General features: G+C 35.7%; 2 protein-coding genes across 6 annotated transcripts; one reads left to right on the top strand and one right to left on the bottom strand.

The window, feature by feature from the left end:
• Positions 1 to 1,180: 1,180 nt before the first annotated feature.
• c6h1orf35 (chromosome 6 C1orf35 homolog) lies at positions 1,181 to 7,064 on the bottom strand. Of its 2 annotated transcripts, none has more exons than XM_065267561.2 (8): positions 6,707 to 7,064; positions 5,398 to 5,548; positions 5,275 to 5,320; positions 5,086 to 5,165; positions 4,535 to 4,607; positions 4,349 to 4,425; positions 3,978 to 4,100; positions 1,181 to 3,073 (listed from the first exon to the last, which is right to left on the bottom strand). In XM_065267561.2, exons 1-8 carry the CDS (start codon positions 6,801 to 6,803, stop codon positions 2,773 to 2,775), a joined length of 948 nt encoding a protein of 315 aa, XP_065123633.1. In that variant the 5' UTR covers positions 6,804 to 7,064; the 3' UTR covers positions 1,181 to 2,772. The 2 variants fall into 2 exon arrangements, with proteins under 2 accessions (XP_065123633.1, XP_065123643.1); XM_065267571.2 differs by having other exon boundaries at positions 1,181 to 3,053; positions 6,707 to 7,058.
• Positions 5,838 to 15,646, top strand: guk1a (guanylate kinase 1a). Of its 4 annotated transcripts, none has more exons than XM_065267582.2 (8): positions 5,838 to 5,966; positions 10,394 to 10,507; positions 11,122 to 11,163; positions 12,468 to 12,564; positions 12,747 to 12,885; positions 14,125 to 14,209; positions 14,302 to 14,387; positions 14,491 to 15,646. In XM_065267582.2, the coding sequence occupies exons 1-8, from the start codon at positions 5,858 to 5,860 to the stop codon at positions 14,524 to 14,526; spliced, it is 708 nt and encodes a 235-aa protein (XP_065123654.1). In that variant the 5' UTR covers positions 5,838 to 5,857; the 3' UTR covers positions 14,527 to 15,646. The 4 variants fall into 4 exon arrangements, with proteins under 4 accessions (XP_065123654.1, XP_065123683.1, XP_065123663.1 ...); XM_065267591.2 differs by lacking the exon at positions 5,838 to 5,966 and adding an exon at positions 7,198 to 7,372; XM_065267600.2 differs by lacking the exon at positions 5,838 to 5,966 and adding an exon at positions 7,419 to 9,792.
• Positions 15,647 to 16,323: the final 677 nt, after the last annotated feature.

Here is a 16,323-nt window from a genome sequence, read left to right as displayed (position 1 = left end):
AGTGTGTATGAATATAAGAAAGCTATAGAATTTAATAGCCTACGTTTAAAGAAATAAATTAATTACAGAAATTTCAAACTTCCCCAAAAAGTTTTGCAACTAAAATATGTTTAAACAATAAACTATTTTTTATTAAAAGTATTTAACACGAAAGTCTCTATGATGGTAATGCGTTTAGCTAAGGGAAGAGCGGACTGTGATAAGTGTGTTTGTTTGATGTGAGGATGTTCTCTCGTTTTATCTACCGAAACACCCTTGGTTGCCTCGCCCTCTCACCAGAAGTGACAAATCGGATCTGCCGGGCCTGTGCGGTCAGCGGCGCCGGGGAGCTCGGTCCGATTAGGGGGAGGGAAAGCAATCTGGGACAACGTTCCTTTGGCCCGATTAGGCTGCCATGGATAATGCAGCCAAGCCAGTAATACATGGTAGGGAAGGCACGGTGGTGGGAAAAGGAGGGGCGCAGCTCTCTATTGCTGGATCTCGTTGGCTCTTTTACAGGGTGGCTTTTGTTCAGCCCACTCCTGCTGCTCCAGCGGCTTGAGGTTTGTGTGTGGCGCACGGGCCGGGATTTTTGCACTTGTCTTTTGTCCGCGCTTTGCTCTTTTCTCGCACGGCCCCAGGTGCCAACCAACAGAATGCCGCCTTTCACGGCAACTCAATGCGAATGCAAACACTCCGCTGTATTATAGCGGCAGGAGTACATTCCAGCAGTCAGGAAACACAACGCAAAATAGAGGACAAATATAAGGAGTAAATGACTAAGAAAATATCTGAATGTCACGTCGGGCAGGTCGCCGTGGCTTTTAATATCGAGCCATTTGCTGCGTCCTAATTTAACGTAAATGCTAACGCACGTAACGGAAGTGTCTGTTATTCCCCGAATAATCAATCAACAAGCCTAACTTTCAAGCATTTCCGCTTTTTTTCATTCACTATAGCTCATGTTTACTTATACACTTCAATTTTTATTTAATCAGTGTAGCACACTAAATTTCTCCCTTGTAATGACATGTGTTATATTATCAGCTGCAAGTGTGCATGAATCTGCACTTTTAACGGGAAATGGTAGACCATCCAGGTACTTACAAAAAGATACTCATTTCAACATACTACAATTTGGGACATAGGCTACTAATTCTATTTTTTTATAATATTTAGGACAGAACTGGGATGTACCATGTGTTGTAAAAACGATTTATTTCACAGAACATATACAGTAAGAAAACATGATAGACTGGAATAATACGGCCACACCCATTTAGGTTTGACCATGTCAGGTTCTCTTTTGTTTTTCTTAAAGGAAAACACCACCGTTTTTTCAATATTTTACTATGTTCTTACCTCAACTTAGACGAATTAATATACACCTATCTTTATTCAACATGTGCACTTGCAATTTTTGTATAGCGCATCGTGAATGTGTTAGCGTTTAGCCTAGCCCCATTCATTCCTTAGGATCCAAACAGGGATGAATTTAGAAGCCACCAAACACTTCCATGTTTTCTCTATTTAAAGACTGTTACATAAGTAGCCACATGAGTAAGTATGATGGCACAAAATGTGGCGATTTTTTTAAGTGGATAAAAAAACGTGCAAACTAAGTGATCTTCCGCCATACAAGATAGGTCTCATTTTTATCTACGTAAAAAAAATTGCCAAGTTTTATTTTGTGCCACCATACTTACTTGGAAAACATATGGAATACATGTTGGTGGCTTCTAAATTCATCCCTCTTTGGAATTAATGGGGCTAGGCTAAATGCTAACACACTCACGACACGCTGTACAAAGATGAAGTTCACGCATTGAAAAAAGATAGGCATGTATTAATTAGTCTGTTGAGGTAAGAACATAGTAAAATATTGAAAAACAGTGATGTTTTCCTTAAATATTCACCGAAGAAATAACGTTGAAACTGATGAGAACAACTAAAATCAAAAGAAACCCAATTTTGAAGTATCTGAATTAATTCATATTATTGCAATATGCCCAGATGTTTTAATTGGTGAGGTTTTTGTAATTCTTATGCTTAAAGGGATAGTTCACCCAAAAATGAAAATTCGGTCATTGTTGACTTAGTGTTGTTATAAATCTGTAAAAATATCTTTGTTCTGATTAACACGAAGGAAGATTTTGAGGAATGTTTGTAACCGAACCGTTCGTGAGCCCTAGTCACTTCTATAGTAGGAAAAATAAATACTATGGAAGTAAATGGGGCTTACGAACGGTTTGGTTACAAACATTCCTCATGCAGATTTGTATCAACATAAGAGTAAGTAAATGATGACAGAATTTTTATTTTTGGGTAAACTATCCCTTTAAATTGCACTTCTGATCACTGCATACAGTACTTTTAGAATAATTGTATTGCAATAAAAATGGATGAACTTATGAAAATACAATTTATTGTATTGCAGTCTTGAGAATTTGTTCAATAAACCAATATAATATTGAAAATAAAATCTTTATCCTTAAAATAAGCATCATACTTCATTTCTTTAGTATAGTATTGGAATAAAATATGATCCTAACAAGTTGATGAGTTTTGTGAAATTCCTCCTCAACAAGGATGTTTCTGTACATAGAAACTAAAGGGAATGCAGTTGCGTTGTCTAAATGTGTACAGACTACAGGCGAATTTCATCTGACAGCAGAAGTTGTACTCTACACTGACAGTGGCAGTTCCCCAAAAACACAGCATGCTGCATTTTGTCTGCACTTTCTCTGCCAGGCCTTGTGGCCTGAGTTGACCCGAGTTTTACAGAGGGGCTGATCATACCCGTAAAGGGGCAAAAGTGGGCTCAAGGGCATCAGTCGTCTGAGTCAGTGTCGTGGCGCCGCCTATGGCTTTGTGTTTGGGACCTTCGTCCGGCACGGTGGCCATCAGAGGACGAGTCCGTGTCGTGCCGTCGGCGGCGATGCTGGTGAGGGGGGGTCGGGGTCCTGCGGGCAGCCTTTGGCCGCCCTCCTGAATGGCTGTCATGGGCTGCGGCTCCACTCTGACTGCTCCTTGATGGATTAGAGCCGTGGTGGTCCCGGGGGTCTTTTCTGCGCCTGTGGAGCACAAAACACACCTAAACAATCATTTATTCCAGGGTCTGGGAAGTCGGGTTCAAATAAGATGGAAGGACTATAAGCTAAATATATATTGTACGAAAAAACTGCGCCTGTCTACTGTCAGAACCATGGAGAAGTTACCTATAGTATATACATCTATAAATAAATCAAGAATTAATTTGAATGATGAAAAGCTTAACAGACCATTAAATAGCAACTATTAAATATTTTATTAGTGCTCTCTAATATAAAAAAAACTTTAGGGTTCAACGCGTTTACTTTACCTCCGATTAACTTAGTGAGCTTAAATGCCTATGTAAGCAGGCATCACATGGGCACTCCACATGCAAAAATGGATATATGTTGCCTTCGAACAACATAATTTTTGCCAAATTGTAAAGATGCATGACACGTGCACATTTTTGTCATGGTAATCCCATTATGCTCATTGAATTGAACTAAATTACTGAATGAACTAAATTAATAGATAAATTAATAATAAAAATAATATTATAAAATAATAAGAAGCAAAAAACTTAAAATATTTTTTTACCCACCGTTTTAGTGATCTATGTATTTTATGCCTATTAGTTAAAGCATTATTTTTATTTCTGTTAATCTAAAGCAAACTGAATTGGAATAAACTGCAAGTTTCCATGTGCTTTCTATACAATGACAAGATAAAGACAGTAGCCAAAAAGTTTACTCAGTAGATTATTACCACTTAATACTAAATTTTAACACAAGACAATCCACTAAACAATATTTTGTTTGTCAATTATTATATGTAGCTGATAAGAAAAAACTAAGTATGGAGTAATGCCAAACAATAAAACAATGCTTTGGCGCCCTCTTGTGAACAAATCTTGCCACTATAAAACAAAATATATTAGAAGACTTGATAAAGCATAAGCTGAATACCTTTTACTGTCAATTTCAGAATCTGAGGATGAGTCTCGTCTGTGATGCTTCTTTTTATCTTTTTTCTTCTTTTTATCTTTCTTACTCTTCTTTTCCTTTTTGCTCTTCTTGTTGGTTTCAGATCTGTAATATCAATACCAGGATTGTAAAAGGATAAGAAGATGAGAGTTATAAATAAACACAGTCACAGACAGTAGGTGGTGGTGTGGGGTATTTACACCTGCATGTCATTTAAAAAATACAAAAACAGCAATGTCTTCTGTTCAGCACTTTTAATATGAACCAGAAAGTAATATAAATGATGAACAATACAGAAAGCATACAAATGAAAGATGATCAAAATAAAGACGATCTCAGGGGTAAGAAGGTACCTTATATCTTCATCATTTCCGGTGGTCTCATCTGGCACCTTAGTGGTAGGTTCTTGCAGTCCAGCAGCTTTGTGATGCTGAAAAACACAAGATGATCTACACTGATTTACTGTAATTAAATATGGTTTGAGATATTATTAAAATAATAAATTACATTATTATCTTAAAAACTAACTGTGCACATACCGTGAAAACTGGTAAACCCATTTTTACTGCTTCTTTTTCTTGCTTCGATAGCAACATTCCTTTTGCCCCAGACCTGATAGACACGTACAACAGTCTCATTAAATATAACACTGTTACATCCAAATCAATACAATATGTTACAAGACTAATGCTTTGTCCTAAACTGTAATTTAATTTGGCAGACATTTTAGTACATACTTAAAAAAAAAACAATCAGCACCTAATCCTTAAGTCCTGTATTTTAAAAATATAAGATTTCTTCAAAATCAAAGATTAGGACTGTACTGCAGGAAATGACAATCTAGGTTCGATCATATCCTTTTTTTAAAGGTATATTTTTTTGGCCATTTTTGCCTTTATTTAAACAGTGATAAAGAAGAGGACAGAAAAGTATAGGGAAGAGAGAGGGTATGGGATCTGCAAATGACCACGAGCCGGGAATCGAACTGCCCACTACACCATCGGCTCCGACAGGTTCAATCATATCTCAAACATATAAAAGAGCAGTAGTATGATCCACATGTGGGACGGTAAAAATCCAGGTGTTTTACCTGGAACTTCCGAGTCCAGAGACCCTGTCCACATCACGCCCCTCTCCTTCATCTTCTCTCCTGCACACATCTACTAGATCCTGCCCACAATCACAGCAGAAAAACATCAGAATGTACTATGTTATAAATAACTTATAACTTGTTACAATAGATTTAAAGGCCATTGTTTGTATGTTCACAAATGCATACCTCTTTGGTAAGTCCAGTTGGTTTCCGTTTGATGGTTTTATGGCCCCTGAACCAGACAACAAAGTCAAATTAAGAAATGTTTTCTTATCTTACTTAACATTTGACTGATCAATCACCACTTACAGTGCTGCCATCATGGCTTCGTGTTCTGCCTCTCGTATCGCTGCCATCTCCTGATCTTTAGTTAAGGGTGTGCATCCCTTTTTATCTTTGGAATACCACGTCAAATCCTTCCCTTTCTGCCAGCGGCCAACCGGTGCCATGAGAGAATTTCCTAAAAAATGAAAACGAGACCTTGAATTACGAAGCATTGATTATATATCTAAATCAAATATAGTTAGAGAGTATTACATTTGTGAAAATGCAAAAACGATTTAAACCCCAATTCAAATATTATGGAATCATGTCATTAACTGACTTGTGACTTGATAACCCTAGACAGCCACGCATGCGCAGTAGCATGATACCGGTAGGACGCTACAAGGTGGTTACCAAGCAACGTCACATCGACGTTTTTAATATTCATGAGTTTGGGCCTTTGCCATAGTAGGATTGGTGAATTAACGAGCTGCGTGCGTGTCCTATGCGATTTGCTGGAAACGCCAAAGTTCAACACGCATTAACCCACAGCTGTGTTTTAAAAGGAGAAATATTTACATCCATTGTAATGAGAGATCACACGCAAGAAAAAGGTAAGGAGTGTGTATTTAAAATTGTAAATATGAAAAACTTTCTTTTGAAATAATGCAACGTGAACTTAGGTGACAGAACAATCAGACATAAGCCACTGTAGTGCAAATAATATAACGTTAGTAGCGCAAATTGTGTTATTTTTTATTTAACATGATTTTGTGATAAACGCAGAACACAAGGAAACAGGGTTGACACCATAGATATGTATATAAAGGCTAGATGGCTCAAGGCGGAGTCAGCTGTGTCGTCACTTGGCGGCCATCTTAGGTCAGTGCTGCCATAGTGCTGCTCCCTGCTGCTGTGGACGGAAGGTGAGTGACATACGCCAACAAAAATGCTCGTAACTTGCTGAATTCTTGACGGATTTACAAACGGTTTGGTTTTTTACAAACGTTATTAACGTGGCTATAATTCTGGATGCTTTAACATGTTTCATGAATTTTTTATTTATTTTTAGTATACGTATTCAGTGTCATAGGTACATCTTTGACGTTTATAACAAACCAATCCGTTTGAAAATCGGTAAAAAATTAAGCAAGTTATGGTCATTTAAAAGTACCTGCATCATTAAAACTCAATGCTACGAGTGAGCGAGCGCCCTGTCCTAAGATGGCCGCCAAAATGCGGACGTTCCACTCAATTGGCCATCAGCGCGGACGAGCCATCTAGCCTTTATATACATATCTATGGTTGACACAGTTGCTAACAATGTGTCTGGAGCTACTAGCTGGATACTCACCCAAATAATTTTCTCTGTGTTTGTCCACTTTAACATCATCCCAGTTAAACTGGTCCTGACCTCCTCTCACCCCACCAGACCTCGATGAGCCGAACATGATTTTTGCTCATCTAGGTCCTGTGTCCTTAATAAGCGAAGATGTTTACACGTGTATCAAGGCCTACTTGCACTTTCCGGGAAACGACCTGCCTTAAAACTTTTAAAAATCGAAAAACTGCAAACGAGTCGAATTTACATAGATTTATGAACGGTCAAAAACATTAGCAGCCAATTATCTTTACTATTCTACGGCAAATAATTGCCTTGTTCGGAATTAGGTTGGCGTGTGTCGCATACAAATAATAGATCTTTAAATCATATGCCTTATCGTTGTCGCGGTTTTATAAATCGCGGAAACCGCCGATGTTTTAAAGATCTCCTAAACGCGCCTCTACGCGTCCACGTCTGATGACGCAATAGAAGCGTCTGTGGAAAGAGCAAGTATCGCGAGAGCCAAGCTTTTGAATCCATCTCGTCATACATCGATCAGTCTGCGCATATGAAGAGAACACAGGGAGTCACATGAGAGAGAGAGAGAAAGATTTTAGGCGAAAGGAGAGAGATTTCTCCCTTTTTTAAACACTCCACTTCCGATGTATGTGAAGTTTACGCACAGGCTTTTTTCAGGTGAGTTTAGTTCAACTAAAGTCGTTAAAATGATACGCGATGTTCGTTGGCTGCAGGTCGCGCATCTTATGGCTTGCATCATCTACGTGATCTTTATTCATTTAAATGGCTTGTAGTAGTTTATAGGTAATGTATCCTTATAATGTTGGAATTTCATAAATGTTCAGTTTACTGCATGCTACACGTAGCTACACGTTTGCTCCGTTCGGACGGTAAACCTGCCGATGTTTTCCTCATTTGAATCAAATGCATGTAACCTTAATGCACAGTAATGCATGTGTAATACGCGTGTAATGGATTTCCGCTTTAAGTGCACAATGTAAAACAATAATTCAGTGTTGTAAGTGAATTTGGGAGAATGATATAGATGTATAGTAGTGGGTTACGATAAGTGGCCATAAGTGAATATGCTGCTTTCAATTAAATTCTTCTAATTGAAAGCTATAGCCATTAAAATAGATTATCAAGTGAGTTAAACTGATAAATGTGCACAAATAATTGGATATTTATGTTCATCTTTTGTTTTAATGGCTGCATAGACTGCATAGAATCTGTGACTTTTGTTGTTTAAGAGATAATTTAAAAATATGCAAAAAGCATCACCCCCTGCTAATACTGATAACATGTGAATGCCAATAGAATGCAGTGCACTGTGTGACTTGCTTAGGAATGTAAATGTCACAGAGTACACATGATTCTTATTGACTGTATTTAAGGTGGAAATTAAATTACATGCCTTGTGATGGGAAACTGTTTTAAAGCACTAAGTAGGTAATATGGAGAATGTTGCGTTGTGTAGAAAAGCAGAATTGGAGCAGACTTTACACATGCTTTAAAGGAACATGTCGTCTTTTTGGGACTTTAGCTTATTCACCGTATCCCCCAGAGTTAGATAAGTCCATGCATACCCTTTTTATCTCCGAACCTGCTGTGACTCTGTCTGACGCACCCACCACTAGTCTAGCTTACTGCATTCCCAAAAAGTGACAAAGAACGCCAGCATTTTCCTATTCCTATTCCTTTATTAAGCAGGGGAGAAAGCTTTTCCAGGAAACAGTCAATATATCATGGCCTGTTTTTTGTTCATTACAATCTCTGTGCTTTTAAGCATGCATGTTCTATCAAATGATACAATTGTGTTTATTTTTCCGCAAGACAGATAACCAGGACCAGTTAAGTTTTAAATACAGGGCTCCAGACTAACTTTTTTCACTAGGAGCACAGTGGCCCCCAACTAAAAATTTTAGGGGCGCAACCAGAAAATTTAGGGGCACACATCGTAAATCAACATGCTAACCAAATATTCACATTTCTACTAATTTTCACTGTATTACTAATAAATACTTTAATGATAGATGAAGAAAGTACAATGTGCTGTTTCAAATTCATTGTCACATCACAAAAAAAATCACATTTATTGGTCGCACATGTGCGACTGGATGTAAAATTCAGTGGCACACTCTGAAATTTTGGTGGCAAAATGCCCCCATTTGGTGGCAGTCTGGAGCCCTGAAATACATTAATTGCATATTGTGTGTAATATCTCTACAATTTATATAGAAGAGAGTGGATTTTTGGTAATGCAAAAGCAAAATTGTTTAAGTACAAAAGGGAATTTAAGGGAATTTTAGTGCTTAACTTTTAAGAGTCAATAGTGTAAAAACAAATTGTTGTATAACCAGAAATAACCTTTGTGGCCGGTGGCTCTTATTTTGACACTTCTTAAAAGAACCCTCCAGGGTTTCCATGCCCATAACCTTCAAGAGTCTCATGCCACTGACAGCTGTGTTGTTCAGTAAAATAAGGCTAGAATTGCTATTTCCAAAATCCAGGATGAGTTGGGATATTTGCTATTTTGGAATATAATTGGATATTCTGCATTGTGACATAGTTTTTTAGAAGTAAATGCTAAGAATAGACATCCTGTCTACATCCTGTCCATTTCCATTCAGTTTCACAAAAACACCCAAGCTTGTTAACATTATTGCTTGTGGTATTGGACAAAGTGAAGCGTGATGTTGTTATTGGTGATCTTATTACACACATATAAAAACAATATAATTTGTCATATGATCATATACTAAGATTTTAAGAAAACAGACCAGTGTAGCTTGTTTTCTTTGTGTTGTGAAATAATTAAAACAATCAGCAAAACCGGACCTGGGAATGGCATAATTGGCTTTTGTTGTGTTCTCACCTGCAGACATGTTTTGTGGATTTGTTTGTCTTTACGTTTTGATGTCATGACAGTGACTTGTAAAGAGGGCGGGGCTGTTGGACCTGTTCGGCTTTCAGCCAGCTGATTGGTGGTGAATTTTATCAACACAACACACATGCACACATTCAGATCACACTGAGCACTGCTGCGCTTGTTTTTAGCTGGTGCACACACACACCCAAGAGACAAATACTTGAGCAAGGTAAGCGACACAAAGAAACAGCGCGTAAAGATTTTGATTAAATGATTAACTATATTAACCTCCTAAGACACGACCTTTGGTTTGGCTTGCATTTTAGTTTTTTTCCAGCTGTTTGGGGTTAGGAAGAAGAACCAATACATATAATAACCAAATATTTTTCTTTGAACATACATGAGACAGTGTAATTTTCCACGTTTGTGTACTCCAAGTATTATGGTGCAAACAACAAAAAATGTGATGTCCACATATGTGGACACACCAGGTCTTAGGAGGTTAATATATAATATTGTTTAAGTGTTTAGTGTAACCCTGCAACCTTAAAATAATTTTTTGGGTTATGTTTTTGCTGATGGTTTGTGATTATTATTATATTATATAAATTTGGTTTGGTGCGTCCCATTTGGTTTTTATGTGATGTGATGGCAGCACCGCAGGACTTGGTCTTGTTCCTCTGAGATTTGGATGGAGAAAAATGGTTTCATAGATGTTCAGATTGAATTGTTCCTCAGTAAATCTTTGAGTTCAACTTAAGAGTGAAAATGAAAGTCTGTTAACTATCCAACACCTTCTTTCTGTTTCTGTCTGTCTGGGTTGACCGCAGCAATGGCTGGACCGAGGCCTGTGGTGATGAGCGGGCCCTCTGGGGCCGGGAAAAGCACTTTCCTTAAAAGACTTCTCAAGGAGTTTGAAGGCGTGTTTGGCTTCAGTGTTTCTCGTAAGTTAAATATGGAACAGTTGTAGTGGAAACTGTTTGGGAATGATCTCTACGGTATGAGCATAGTAGGTAAAATACAGTAAACAAGTCAAATGGGGTGGGCGGAATGACAAAAAAGTTATTTGATATATGTTTACATATATGTTTATATATGTTTTTGTATATATGATTTAAATGCAAGTTCAGAAAATGTTACATCTATTAACAGCACTGACTTGAGAGACCTCTCCACAAGGACAAATAGTCCCGCAGTGGATTCACTGGCTCTTATTATGAAATTACAGAAATGAATTATTTGTTAGTTATGTTTGGATTATTTCACATTTCTCCATCACACTAAGTCTAACATGCTGAGTTAGCCATGCATTTACATTTCACGGTATACACGGGAAAAAAGAAATCTGTTACAATTGACAGTTAATTTCATGGTAACGGTATCTAACCTCATACCGCCCAGCCTGAAAGTCAAATAAAACTTTTGTAAAATCTATTAAAATCTTTAGTAAGGTTATAAAAGACAAGACAAGTTCTCAATACCTGAACCTTTACTGATAGTAAACAACAAAAGCTTTAGGATGTTTTGTCTGAATGACCCAGTTTTGTCTTTTTAACAGATACAACACGAAGCCCCCGACCAGGAGAGGAGAATGGCAAAGGTACAATTTAGTTTATGTAGAGGTGATAAATTAGTCATGAAAATATGAAGAGTTTGGTTCCAAAACGCGATAAACGTATAACGTATAAATCAGTATTATATCAAGTCAGTATTAAAAAGTAATTTCTTAATTTTACGTAAAATCCAATATCCACCGTGTTATTCTGTCATCTTTTCTTCCTTTTTCCCCCAAAACGCAATAAACGCCACTCCTCCTTTTCTGCAGAATGCAATAAATCCACTCAACAAATCACATTGTATCATTCCACGCATTGTAAACAATAATGGCGGCACGTTAAATACACTGAATCTTAGTTTTCCTCATCTTGTACTTCGTGATCAACAAACAAACAAAAACAAATTAATACTTTGATGGCATTGATAAACCTGTGGTGGTTTTCTGTGATGGGAAAGAAACGTAAGCCATCAAAATCTTACGCAAGAGGCACTCGGGAGACGGAAAAATGCCGGCTGTTGCTTGTTCTCACACAACTGCATCAAGCTTCTGTCATGCTAACACATTGATTCCAGGGGATCTTATGAAAAACTTTCCATTATTTTACTCAAAGTCAACGAAAATCAAGCAGGACCAAAACATTTTACAGCTGATCTCTGTCAAATAAGTTTGCGATGACGTCCCAAGTATAACAGCAGCAATGACAGTTTTATTAATATGACAAAATAAGTGTTTTGATTAATGTCATTAATGTTTATTTTTTAATAAGTGTATAGCACTAGTCAACTAAATGAATATAACATGGCAAAGATTAATGCACATATATATATTGATTCCTAGATTTATAGCCTTTTGGGGGGAAAATTGTCATGGATTTATTGCATTTTGTGGAGAAAAAAAAATCAGTTTTTATAATAAATCTTTAAAAATCTAATTATGGATTTGAATTTTTTATGTTTTTATAACCTAAAGATGTCATGTGAAAGTTTGTAACAGAAAATAGTGGTTTTCATCTTGTCACTTTCTTGGTATAGAAAACACGTTTTTACCCAAATTAGTCAAAATGGATTTATTGCGTTTTGAAACCAAACTCTTCTTATAATTCTACAACCTACAAAAAACCACACTTAAAATAAATGTATGAAATGTGAATTTACCTGTTAGATAAACAACCAGCTAGCTAAGAAACTAAACTTTGATGTGTTGTCAATCACATTTATTTATTATTGGTAGTGATATGTTAGTTATCACTACTATGTTAGTCTATTTTATTAAATCTGTTTAGGTGAGTGTTTATAGATCAAATCTGTCATCCCAGTACTTTATCTTCTGAAAACTTATATTTATAGATTATCATTACGTGACCAGAGCAGAAATGCAGAAGAGCATAGCAGAAGGGAACTTTATTGAACATGCTGAATTTTCAGGGAACATGTATGGAACAAGGTACAGTCCATCTTTTCACAAATTCATCCTGTTTGTATATGTAGTCTTTTTTTTAAAACCACTAATACAATTTCTTCTACCGGTAAGTGTTTTTATTAAATGTTCGGTTATTAATTGTCATTGAAAATTGGAAACAAATAGGAGTTTTACTATAACTAATTCCATCTCTGTCTCTTTTACAGTAAAGCAGCTGTAAAAGTCGTTCAGGCAAACAATTTGATTTGCGTTTTGGATGTTGATATGCAAGGTGTGAAAAGCATTAAGAAAACCGATCTTAACCCTATTTATGTGTCCATCCAGCCCCCATCAATGGAAATCCTGGTAGGAAATCCTCTGAATCAACCTACATGCCAATTCATTTTTCATTTATATCCAAGTATTAGAATAAACGTAATATCATCAAACTATAAAATTAAATGTTAAAGGGACACTCCACTTTTTTTGCTCATTTTCCAGCCTCCCTAGAGTTAAACATTTGATTTTTACTGTTTTGGAATCCATTCAGCTGATCTCCGGGTCTGGTGGTACCACTTTTAGCATAGTTTAGCATAATCCATTTAATCTGATTAGACCATTAACATCACGCTAAAAAATAACCAAAGAGTTTCTATATTTTTCCTATTTAAAACTTGACTCTTCTGTAGTTACATCGTGTACTAAGACAGACGGAAAATTAAAAGTTGCGTTTTTACATAGTGACATTACGCACTGCCCGAAATAGTCCCCTTGGTTACTTTCAATAGCAGGGTACTATGTTGAGGTGCCATTTTTCAGCAGCAAAGTCTTTGATTATTACGCCAGAATGAGAGTTTAGTTCCTAGCCGTATCTGCCTAGAAAATTGCAACTTTAAATTTTCCGTCGGTCTTAGTACATGATGTAACTACAGAAGAGTCAAGTTTTAAGTAGGTAAAATATCGAAACTCTTTGGTTATTTTTTAGCGCGATGCTAATGGTCTAATCAAACAAATGGGAACATGATACAATTTTGTAAGTCCTTAAAAACTGTTGAATAAAAAAAAAGGTCTAATCAGATTCAATGGATTGTGCTAAGCTATGCTAAAAGTGGTACGCCAGACCCGGAGATCAGCTGAATGGATACCAAAATGGTAAAAATCAAATGTTTAATTTTAGTGGAGCTGAAAAATTTGCATATTTTCAAAAAAAGTGGAGTGTCCCTGTAACACTTCAAAATAACATTGTATTTAAATTAACTAACATTAACAAACATTAATACATGAAAAACTATATTTTTAATTGCTTGTTCATGTTAGTAAATGCATTAACTATTATTTAATAATACAATCTTATTCCAAAGTGTTACCAATAAAATGTTAATATCTTTTTTAATTACAAAGTGACCACAAATGTTAAAGTAATACTTTCATAGTTTTTCTACAACATTAATTTCAAACATTTATTGCGAGAAACACAAATCCAGTTTCGTATAGCAGCGTATCTCGTTCCAAATATTTGTTTTCACCTCTTCATGTCTGTTGATTGTTTAGTTTTGTGTTATCATATATAAATCTTAAAATTTTTAACTACATGTGCTTTTTCAGGAAAATCGATTAAGGGACAGAAAAACAGAAAATGAGGAGAGTCTACAAAAGCGTTTGAATGCAGCAAGGACTGATATGGAAATGAGTGAGTATAAACTCCCATACTATTTCTTTTAAGAGTTATTTTCATCGGGTGTAGTATTATTTAGCACACTAACTCCTATATCCATATTTCAGGCAAAGAGCCAGGATTATTTGATGTGGTCATCATCAATGATGATCTTGATGCAGCATATGGGAGATTAAAAGAAGCTCTTCTTCCGGTAAATGTTTTAACTTTTTGTATCAAGCACCTCTCCTTCCTCAACAGAAGAATTGTGTTTTTTTCCTCTATTAAGTTCCACTTGGTTTCTCCTTTTCAAACAGGAAATTCAGAAGGTCAAAGTTTCCAACAAGGCTTAGATGAGGACATTTCTGCTAGCCACAGCAACCTCTACTTACAACCTTATTTCCATCATAGTTTTCAAATCGGAACATTCCATCCCAGATGCTTTTTCGGATTCGGAAGTTCACTCAATACTCCAACATCCATTGAATGTAAACTACATTCACTTATTAAAAGGTGCAGGGCATTATTCCATACTAAGTAGATGGAAAGATTGCTACTTTATTTACTTTGTAAAAGGTCAAACTCATAGATTCAACCAGCAAACACTCAGAACACTCAAGTCTGTCTTTAAAACATTTGTTTTGCTTCATATCTTTGCTTCAAAGGAAACCACAACACTTGAAATTGACTCGAGATGTCTAACCAGCATGACCATTCATTTTTGTTTTTCCATGCTGATCATCTCTAATGATAACTCCTGTAAATAGTGTTGCATACATGTACAGATTAACAATTTCCATTTACAATGTTTTAAAAATGACACATATAGACACGGAGCTTCCTGAATTCAGAAATCGTGTTTCACCTGCATATTACCTGAATATTGTAATGTTTACTAGCTTTGAAAGTTTAATAAGGGGTGCAAACCAGGTCAATGCTGGCAGATTATAAACACAGCCATGAGTTATGTGTTTTTTGACATATGTTTTTTGACATGTTGTTCATGCACAGGTAAAGATTTTAGTCTTTAGTCTACGTATAAAAATATCTTTAGTAGATGTTTTTCTTAAAACCCCAAAAGTCTTATTTGTTTGTAGTTTTTTTACTGTTATTACTGTTATAATACATATATAACTTTAAAGCACTGTAACAAATGACAGCATGATGTACAGTTAATTAACTTCCACAACAGGCTTAGATAGTTTTTGTAATTTTTTAGTATTGAGAATATTTTTGAAGTAATGATTTTTCTGACAGAATTTTTGTTTACATGCTTAATACATTTAATACAATTGTGCCTCATGCCAAACAACAATTGATGGATACCCAATGATCCATTTTATTTGATAAATTAAGCTTGTGTCAACAATCATTTTTCCCCATCAGTGACAATATAATGAGCTAAATGCACTGCTGTAATGTACAGATGTATGTAATGTATTACTTTTAAAATGTGTTTGGGTTGTCTCTTTCTATCGAGTTGCTATTGAGCAGAAGATAGCTTGTATGTTGCCTGTCTATTGCATTAGAGTTTGTTATACAAATACATACAAATAATGTAATGCAGTTTAAATTACATGTAAACATAAGAATAAAACAGGGAGGAAATCTTTAAAATTTAGGTTTTGCATTAAATAGCACAAAAGGAAAACAAGGAAACCAAATTACCAAAAACAGCATTTTTATTTATTTAACAATAAGCAGATCTAGTCTTTAATTGATTTATGTGTCTTCTAATGTTTTTAAATGAAATTATGTATCCAGAGACTCATTTGATTATGTCGTTAAAGTGTGAGACTCCATTGTCTGCATTTTCTAAGGTTTGTCATGGCTGTACAAAGTTTTAAGTTTCAAGTTTTAAGTCTGCATTCCTTTGTGCATCGTTTAATTTAAGTAGTATTTGGAAGATACCTATTAAACATTATTGTGGTATATGTAAAATGAAGAAATACATTTACAGTCTGACAACAATTTATAAAACAAATGTCACTGTCCTTTTTTATTCTAAAACCATTTACATGTATCGGTGCAACCACAATAAAACTTAAAGGTAAAAAAATTGAGTTTAAAAGTGCCTCTTTTATTTTTAGTAATTGCATTTAGACTTCCAAAACCATAAAAGTTATGTTCATTTTTATTTATTTTTTGGT

Source organism: Paramisgurnus dabryanus, chromosome 6 (genome assembly GCF_030506205.2).
Source record: "Paramisgurnus dabryanus chromosome 6, PD_genome_1.1, whole genome shotgun sequence".
NCBI lineage: Eukaryota > Metazoa > Chordata > Actinopteri > Cypriniformes > Cobitidae > Paramisgurnus > Paramisgurnus dabryanus.
The sequence above is the reverse complement of the archived record's forward strand: the minus strand, read 5'-3'. Positions and strand labels throughout refer to the sequence as shown.